Source organism: Colias philodice, chromosome 25, assembly GCF_061535455.1.
Source record: "Colias philodice isolate Cphi_HAF_F1 chromosome 25, ilColPhil1 Martin Lab GWU primary, whole genome shotgun sequence".
Classification (NCBI taxonomy): Eukaryota; Metazoa; Arthropoda; class Insecta; order Lepidoptera; family Pieridae; genus Colias; species Colias philodice.
The window spans coordinates 294,782-304,175 of NC_143110.1; the positions used below are offsets into that span (position 1 = coordinate 294,782).

General features: G+C 32.5%; 1 protein-coding gene across 1 annotated transcript; it reads right to left on the reverse strand.

The window, feature by feature from the left end:
- Positions 1-793: 793 nt before the first annotated feature.
- LOC149477126 (uncharacterized) lies at positions 794-9,170 on the reverse strand. The gene is made up of 8 exons (XM_089711079.1): positions 8,633-9,170; positions 6,658-6,847; positions 6,211-6,313; positions 4,952-5,131; positions 4,227-4,318; positions 3,599-3,662; positions 1,986-2,132; positions 794-997 (listed from the first exon to the last, which is right to left on the reverse strand). Exons 1-8 carry the CDS (start codon positions 9,168-9,170, stop codon positions 794-796), a joined length of 1,518 nt encoding a protein of 505 aa, XP_089567205.1.
- Between the last annotated feature and the right edge of the window lie 224 nt (positions 9,171-9,394).

A 9,394-nucleotide genomic window follows, 5' to 3' on the forward strand; every position in this document is an offset into this window, starting at 1 on the left:
ATAACAAATTTATGTCTGATGGATCTATCTTAAGGCAAAAGATTAAAAATTACGCGTTAATAAATGACTTTAAATTACGGATATTTTCCTGTGCGCACTAATAAACGCAACCACTACCGCCAGCCAGACAGCGCGGACTCTAACCGAAATAGCAAGAGAAACAGTATATCAAAAACCCAACTATACTAAAATGACTTGTTTTAAAACGTTAATAGCTCCCGTACCATTAAAAAGATTTGACATTATTATTTACTACATATTATTTATATGTGCTATTTATTAAAAAGGTTTGATGTCGGTGCACGGGCTTAATACTAAGTGCTTAATGTTCGGCACCAACTTCAAACCTATTTAATAAATAGCACATCCATACTATAATATTATAAATGCGAAAGTAACTCTGTCTGTCTGTCTGTTACTCAATCACGCCTTAACTACTGAACCAATTTGCATGAAATTTGATATAGAGATATTTTGATACCCGAGAAAGGACATAGGCCACTTTTTATTGCGAAATATGTACCACGGGCGAAGCCGGGGCGGACCGCTAGTTAACTATATAATAAATAAGAAGTATTATTCAAATTTAATTTTGTTTTTGTCAATAATAACTTTTCAATGCAAGAACAATTAAATAATTAGTTTATCATACAGTTTACTTTACTTCAAGAGGAAGGTTTAAGTATATAATAATTATTATGTTTGATAAAACGAGCGATGCCGAAAGCTCTACTTATATCATTGTTATTTGCGTGTGGCTTGAAAACAACAAAACTATATACTAAAAAATCATTTAATCCATATCAAGACTCCATCCTTCATCAGCCTCCACGACTCGTTTCCTCAGACGCTCTGCCGGTGTCGTGGTGGTCGGGAGTACCGTGGTCTCATCAGCTGTGAACTTGCTGAACTTCATCTTACTGTAGTTGAGGTCTTCGAACAGAGTGAAGGGATCCGGGGTTGTTGTTCGCTTCTTGCCTTTGTAGTAATCTGGCATCTGATGAAATAAGATTAATGTTGTTTTTACATTGGAGATTTTGTAATAAATCACTCAGTTATCTAGCTCTACTTTTATTCCAATTTTTATTTAAAACTATAAAATGCAGTTCCGTTATGGCTGTTTCACTATTTAGGCGAATCTTAATCTTAATCACTACATAGTATAAAACAAAGTCGCTTTCCCTGTCCCTATGTCCCTATGTCCTTATGTCCCTATGTCCCTTTGTACGCTTAAATCTTTGAAACTACGCAACGGATTTTGATGCGGTTTTTTTTAATAGATAGAGTAATTCAAGAGGAAGGTTTATATGTATAATACAGCATTAATCCTTAAACAATTAAATACCTTGAATACATTGTTCGTTTAATATAGATCTATATGGCCCTTTACACCGTATGATTTAAGTGAATATTTTCGAAGATATTACAGATTTAAAAATTGCGGGACGTACCGTTTGCGGCGGTACCGGCCGGCCGCCCGGCTATCTATTTAATACCCGTACGAAGTCGGAGCGGGCCGCTATGTTTTTATATACAACGTTCACAGTTTTTCTGTAGTGTATAAATAGTATCAGCATTGCACCCGTGCGAAGCCGGGGCGGGTCGCTAGTACTATTATAAAGGCGAAAATTTGTATGGATGTATGGATGTATGGATGTTTGTTACTCTTTCACGTAAAAACTACTGAACCGATTACAATGAAATTTAGCACACATATAGAGGGTAACTTGGATTAACACATAGGATAGGTTTTATCCCGGAAATCCCACGGGAACGGGAACTATGCGGGTTTTCCTTTGAAAACGCGGGCGAAGCCGCGGGCGGAAATCTAGTAATTAATAAAACATACACAATTAGATATATGTATTCATAGCTATTTACAAATATGAAAGTGGTTCCTATATGAACTTTTTGACACATACATATTATATTCATTTAAGTACAAATAATGAAAATTTAAAAACAACCAAATCAGCATTACTTACAGTTTCATTAACACTCTCGATCCAGTCCATATAAGCTCCAACCAGGGTGAACACAGTAGGCGCGTTGGGGTACCCACAGATCGCGGGTCCAAAGGAGATGAGACCAACCAGCTTGCCTGCTAGCACTGCTGGCCCGCCGGCGTCGTGCTGAAGTAATCAAATCGTAAAGATGAAAGAATGCTAATGCTAAAACTCATCCCCATCCTCATTCTCATCGCCATCCTCATTCTCATCACCATCCTCATTTTAATCTTCATGCTCATCTTTAAACGAACACAAAGTTTTAAATATGTAACTAATTGTAATTTTACTCATCGCTATCATATTATTATAATTTATAAGCACACGTGTGACACGTCTTTCGCATTCTAGTGATACATCTATACGTTTACCTGAATGACTTTTGCATTCAATATTTAAAAAATTATGTTAATCTTGAGATATTGTAAACTGCTGCTCTTTATCACGTGAGCTTCATGAATAAATCAAGTTTAAAATCCGTTAAAATATATATACACCGTAGATAATTCAAGTAAATTCAAACACAAGAAGCACTGTATTTCAATATTTGATGTTTACAAAACGAAGCGTGTGCACACACACAAACATATGTTGTTTGTTAGTTCTTTGTGTAAAGGATTTTCATGATTTCAGTATTTTAATGTTAACGTTGAAATACCTTTTTGTTGGTATTTTATAATCATGAAAGTTCTATTTATTATACTTTTTAATACCTATCTTATTTCTTTTGTAAGTCTTTCTTCGTAATTCAATTAATTTTCGGCACATTTATCAAAACGTAAAAATGTCGTCTGTCATAAGTTTGTTCATTGCACTATTACCAAAAATCATAAGCAGATTTTGATAGAACTTACACATTTTTTGTAAGTAATTTATACCGCAAAGCATAGCAAACGCTCAAAGTCATAGGTGTTAGCTAGATTTAATAAAATAGCAACCATTTTCCATTGTGCAAAAAAGAGTAGAGCGTTGAAGAGTTTAAATTAATTTCCCAGCATCCTTAGCGCTGAGATTGTTTAGAAGATAAAGCAAATAAAGCCGGCAGTTTGTATTTCTTCACTCGCTAGTTTTAATTTTGCTAAACGACAGAACTCTCAACTAGATGTTAAGAACTTGGAAACTTTTCTAATTCCTTCCGTCTTTGAGGTAAGGTAAGGACTCGTAAATGTGCAAGTAAAAAATTAAAGATATTACGGCATTCATAATTTTAAGGTAAGATGATCATAAATTCGAATTTGGGAAGAAATTGAGATTTATGGTAATGGAGGCAGTGCTTGGAATTTACTTTAGACTAATGATGTATAAAATTCACGCTATAAGCTTGGGACCATAGTAATTATATTATTACTTTTTACGTATTCATTAAATTATTCTTCGAAAGACGGAATAGCCTTAACCAGTCATGTAACAATAGTGGCATGAACTCAAAACATTAGTAGTCAAACCACAATAAAGTATGGTTGGTTAAATTCTGCTAATTAAAACATCTTAATAGAGAATTGTGATAATGAAGTCAACAATGCCAATAGCAATCATATAGCTAATATTAATGTTTATGATAATATTAGTAAGATAGATAATAATGTTCTTACATCACAAGCACCTTCCCCTGTTGTCATCGTACCAGCGCAGAACATAGTAGACGAAATAAATTTACTGAAAAAAAAAGTAGAATTATAGTTTGGAGAATTAATTTTTGTAGAGTAGATAATGTAAGAGACGATACTATATTCTTGTACACTTTAGATAATGTATGTGACTGTAGACGTTTATAATATATACGATTGAGCGACACCCTGATAAGATTTATGAATAAATTTAGATTTAAGCAATTTGGAGCTCATCGCTACAAATCTTGTTTCATTTTTATGGAAGTGGAAAATTATCTTATTTCTACGCAAGCGTAGAGCTGGAGAAAATCTGGTGACCATTAAATATGTATGTGAAGTTTAAAATAGACATTGCAGGTAATTTTTTGTAAGGATTATAACATTTTGATGCCAGCTGTAGTTCTATGCAGTCAATCAAGTCAAAGTGGACTAAAACTTTTTGATTAGTTACTAATTACCTACGAGATGGTGTGATATCAATCAAATTTCCTAAAGATAGTTAGACATTTTATATAATATCGCATACAAGATTGGAGTTCAGAACCTAAATGTGTTATCTAGAAAAAACCCCTAAAATTATTATAAATTTAAGGCAACTCATTCTACTCACTCGCCATATATCTCCTTGCAGAAAACGTTCGGATAGATGGGCAAGAACTTCCTATTCAGAAAAACAGGCTCGTACGCCAGCCTTTGTGACATCTAGAATAATGTATCCAATTAATAAAGTAAACTATTGTCCAGGAATGTTTTATAAGTGAACTTGAACTGAAGAATGACCGAATAAAGGCCACTTATCTGGCCATTATGTCCAGCGATTTTATGTTGGACTAGTGGAACAAGAACTGACCATAAAACCTGTCTGACACATGATGAACGGTCATATCCTGCCTTCCCATTGATTTTTCTCTTGCTATTTACCAAATATTTGGACATACTATAAGCTCAACAGTTCTATTTAATCTTAATATAATAAAATTAATATTAAATTTCTTATCCGATAATCTGTTTTCAATAATCAGTTTGCTATAAATAAAACTGAAATTAAAGTGAATTTCAACATTAGCATATTGTCAGATCGCTTTGGCGGCTTGTAAATGAACCAATTCCTGGTAAACCGCTTTGTTAATTACTCGGCTCGGTAGATCTTGAATAATCGAAAACATTTATACTCTTGGGAACAAATAACCGAGCTAATACGTAACTAGGTGTTAACCGCAAATTAGGTCAATTTTTTCGTACTCAAATTATAATTCCTTTTTTTTCTGATATCTATATTTCAGTCAAAGTCATAGAAAATTTTTCTTCCATCATCATACACAAATTATTCCTTACCTTAGTAACACCCCATCCCAAAACCAGTACTTCAGAAGTAGGCGCAAGACCCTCAGAACTGGGCGAAAGGTTGATGATCTTGGGCACTCGGTGGTAGCCAAAGAAGAGATGCCGTCGTAATCTTATTATTGCAATGTTGTGCTTCAAGCTGCGAGGGTTGTAGCCGGGGTGGAAGAAGACCTATTTAAGACGTGATGTACTAGCTTTGCATGTGACCTTGCTCTTTTGCAAATCATGTTATTGACAGATTGTTCCTTAGCCTGTACCTGTTATACTCTCTATGTCCTATCTATTCACTAATGTGAATCAACTATTAATTCATTCTCCTTAAATTTGGTTTTAGCTTAAATATACAAGAAATAATAAAAGCTACTGCTTTCCTTAACAGACCATAGTAACTAATCATTAATCAAAATTTAGTGATTCAGACATCATAATAATTACAAATAATTTGGAAAATCCAAAAGTGCACGCCTCATAATTTTTTTTTAATAAATATTTATTAATTATTATTTTTGTTTATTTAATAACAATTAAACCACATCGAATCAGACCCTGAAAAATGAAAGGGTTCTATTCCTGAGCATACTCAAGCGTAAGAGAAAAAAAAAGACTCGATTAGTAAAGTATTTCGGTCGCTATCGTGTTAACAAGAAAAAGGATCCGCACATACAGACACACGGACGTCCAAGACAGAACTTTTTTAAACTGTTTTTTAACTAGTTTAAATAACAAAAATGACATCAAAAATATCATGAACGTTAAAAATAGTGTTTTTTCTTAATATGTGTGTGTATGTATTATCTTACAAGTGCAATGTATGATACATAAAGACATTTTAAGTTTGAAAAATCAGATGTTTTGCGCGAAGTGACAGTAGTACCCACCTCAACGCTTCGCTTATGAGGCGTGCAATATTATGTTTTCTGGTTTGTTTGTGATGATTTCCGTTAACTGGCTCAATGAATATGGATAAAATCTATATATTCTCTGTACTCCGATAATTTAAACAAATAAATAGTGTATGGATAATGTTACACCATTTTCCGCGAACAGCTACTAAAAATGATTTGTATAAATTTAAAATTGAACTTTATTTTATAAAATTTCATTTCATGTTCTTGGAATATGCTTTCCAAATAAAACAGTTTTAATCTATAAAGGCTCTGGTTTCAATAAAATTGGTATTTTACCAATTTCAACGGAAGGATTAAATATGCAATATTTTACTGCGGCGGTAATAAAATGAAATTTCTTACTTCTAGTGCGTGTATTGATTCTCCTCCTATCCTGCTATGGTTGCTTCCAATTCTCACATACAGGGCTTTTGGATTCTCTCTGAAGAATCGGTTATTGTGCATCCTAATAAATTATAAAAATAAATATAACCAAGTTATTAATTTTCGAATAAAATTATCAAAATGACGTTTACAAGGAATAAGAAAAACTTTAGGATCTTCATAATATTATGTTGAGCTATATTTTGAAAAAATAATTTAATCTTACTACTATTTATTAATCACAAGTTAATCACATGATCCAATAACTAGTAAAAAATTTTCAAGGAAAATTTTTTGATTTACACGTATTTTTAAATTATCTCAACATAGCATCATCGAAAGTGCCTATCACAAGACCACCTATAAGAAAATAAATAAAAATTCGATATTTCAAAAATCAAATTGTATCATTACTAAAACACTCACAATTGCAAACAAGACGCTGACGTCAGAACCAGATCATGCCAGTACAACACTCCCCCACACCAGAACCTCCCCATCACATGGATGGAAGCCATGAAGGGGTAGTGCTTGATTGTGGTCCGCTCACCCTTGAAGATCCTCCGACCGTCGTGTTGGTGGTACTGCTTTAGGTCTTCTAACTCGCCTTGAGGATCTGTGGGAATTTCTACTTTATTACCATCATCACCATAAATGCTATCATTGTTAGGTACTATTATCATCATTAACATTTACAACATTAAAAAAATGTTGATGGAAAATTTAAGGTAGCATCTTGGTAATTTAATAGTTGCAGAAGTGCATAAGGTGTTTGCAATATTATTACTGTTATTGTAGAAGTTCTTATTGCGAGAACAAAACCTATTGAAATTAAGAGAAGGAAAATATTGTAATAATAATAATTCCATTCAGACTATATAATTCTATTGAAATGATATTTTTATTTATTTCTATAAAAGTTAAACACGAAGCATGCAAAGCAGTGACATACACAAAATGTCTTCTTTCTCGAAGCATGAAAGTAAATCTCAAATGAAAGGGCGTACTTTCGTAGATAGTAACTGCGATTTTCAAGGCTTCTTGCCTTTCAATTATTATTCAACACCGTATTTTTACACTACATGTGTGCCTTTAATAAACTTATGTGCCTTGGCCTAAGGCCTTGGCCATATAAGTTTATTAAAGTACTAAGACGTATTTGTCAAACACAAAAAGTATTTGGTATATAAAAATAATATGTTTTAATTTTAAAGCGATAAAAAGTTGCAAACCTCCGATTCAAATTACGCACGTATATAATGTCTACATTAATTAATTACAGAACTGAAGCAAACTTAAAATTAGTTTCGAAATACCAATGAAACTTTAAGCGTATAGTAAAACACACAAATCAATCAAAGAGTTAATCCCTCTAATAATAAATTCGCATACAAAGTAATAACAATACATCTCTCACAAAAACTTAATTAGAGTTAACAAAATGCATTATGAAAATAAATGCAATGCAACGTTGTATAAACTGAGAATCCAATTAGTGTATCTACATGAGCTGTTACTGTGAACAATACGTAATGTGATGTGTTGATATTGTCTCATGATTTAATTCCTATAATCATCATAGCATCTATACTAATATCGATCGTGTTTGTTTAGTTGAATGCACTAATCCCGGGAACTAGCGGTTCAGATTGATGTTTTTTGTTGTTTCTGATAGTCAATTCATAGAGGCCTACGTAGTGGAACATATATTATGTACATTATAATGTATTTTGACAAGCCAAAAGCGCTTCTATAAGCTGTTTGAATGAATAAATGGTTGAGTTTGAGTGTACATTAAAGCATCATATAGAAATCAATAGGAATGTATCAGCAATGCAAAATCTTGCGAGGATTTTCCTTTTGAGAATACACGAAGTTGCATGAATCAGCAACTGATTTTTAAGTTATTTTAAAAACCAGGAGGAGTTATTTTAAAAACAGCTTTGGGATTAGGTTCTCGAAGCTTATAAGTAGTTCGTAAATACTTATCATGTAAAGCTTGTTTGTTAGAATTAGCATGAAACATGAAATAATATTATTTCGTACCTAATATATTATGAACATTTTGAAGGAGCCACTGGGAATACCGAATGCCTAATTAAACAACAAATAACTAATAAATACGGAATTTTTAATTAACGATGCCCAGGAGACATGTTTCATTTTCTCGAATGTACGCATTACTTTTTTCAGGGCTATCCTTAATTTGTTTATTTTTAACTAGCGTTCCGCCCCGGATTCGCTCGTGGTACATATTATATAGCCTATAGTCTTGCTCAATAAATTGGCTAACTAACATTGAAAGAATTTTTCAAATCGGACCAGTAGTTCCTGAGATTAGTGCGTTCAAACAAATAAACCCTTCAGCTTTATAATATTAGTATAGATTTAATCTACTTACCCCAATACTTATTATCATCCTTATTAAATTCAAATGTATGATCATCTCTTGGTTTCTCAGCTATCATCTTATCCACTATGATATCAACAACATCATTGTCAATAAATGATTTTGCTCCATGATCGTTTTCTATCATTCGTCTTGCTGCTTTTACTAATTTCACACTTTCAGCTTTTTCCGACAATATTTTCATTATATCATCTCTGTTCATCTTTTCCTTCAGTTTAAGGTATAAGTTCTTTGGTTCACTTGCGTAGAATAAATTAATATTGTCAGATTCATTGAGAGATTTATAGAAATTGGTTTCATTTAAATCTGTAGCTTTAGTTTCTGCTAACAGTAGGTCTTCAATTTTATCTCTACCCACCACATATTTGGCTATTTCATTCAATTTATCTTTCAGTTCTTTAATTCTAGAACTTTCTTCATTATTGAGAACAGATACCAGAGTATTGGCAATATCGTTCACAGACAAATCGTTGTTATTTAGAACTTCACATTTTACTGAAGGAAATAATATTAAATATAGTAAAAACATTTTCACGTTCGTTTTAAAAATAACACACTTCAATATATTTTATGACGTGAGAATTTACGACCCTTTTATTATTTATAGCAATAAAAATTCGAGAGTATATTTGTGGTTTTTCGATTGAATAGAAGAGCTCTTTGCTACCGATCTTGAGCGAAAGATATTTATTTTATTATTTCTAAATATGAATTACCTTTTTATTCGCTTAGAATATTTTTGTACAATAGATG

Coding starts and splice junctions, on each gene's coding strand:
- LOC149477126 (XM_089711079.1), bottom strand. CDS start 9,170: ATGTTTTTACTATATTTAATATTATTTCCTTCAGTAAAATGTGAAGTT. Junction 6,848..8,632: donor GGATGATAATAAGTATTGGG/GTAAGTAGATTA, acceptor AAATTCCCACAG/ATCCTCAAGGCGAGTTAGAA. Junction 998..1,985: donor TCGAGAGTGTTAATGAAACT/GTAAGTAATGCT, acceptor TTATTTCATCAG/ATGCCAGATTACTACAAAGG.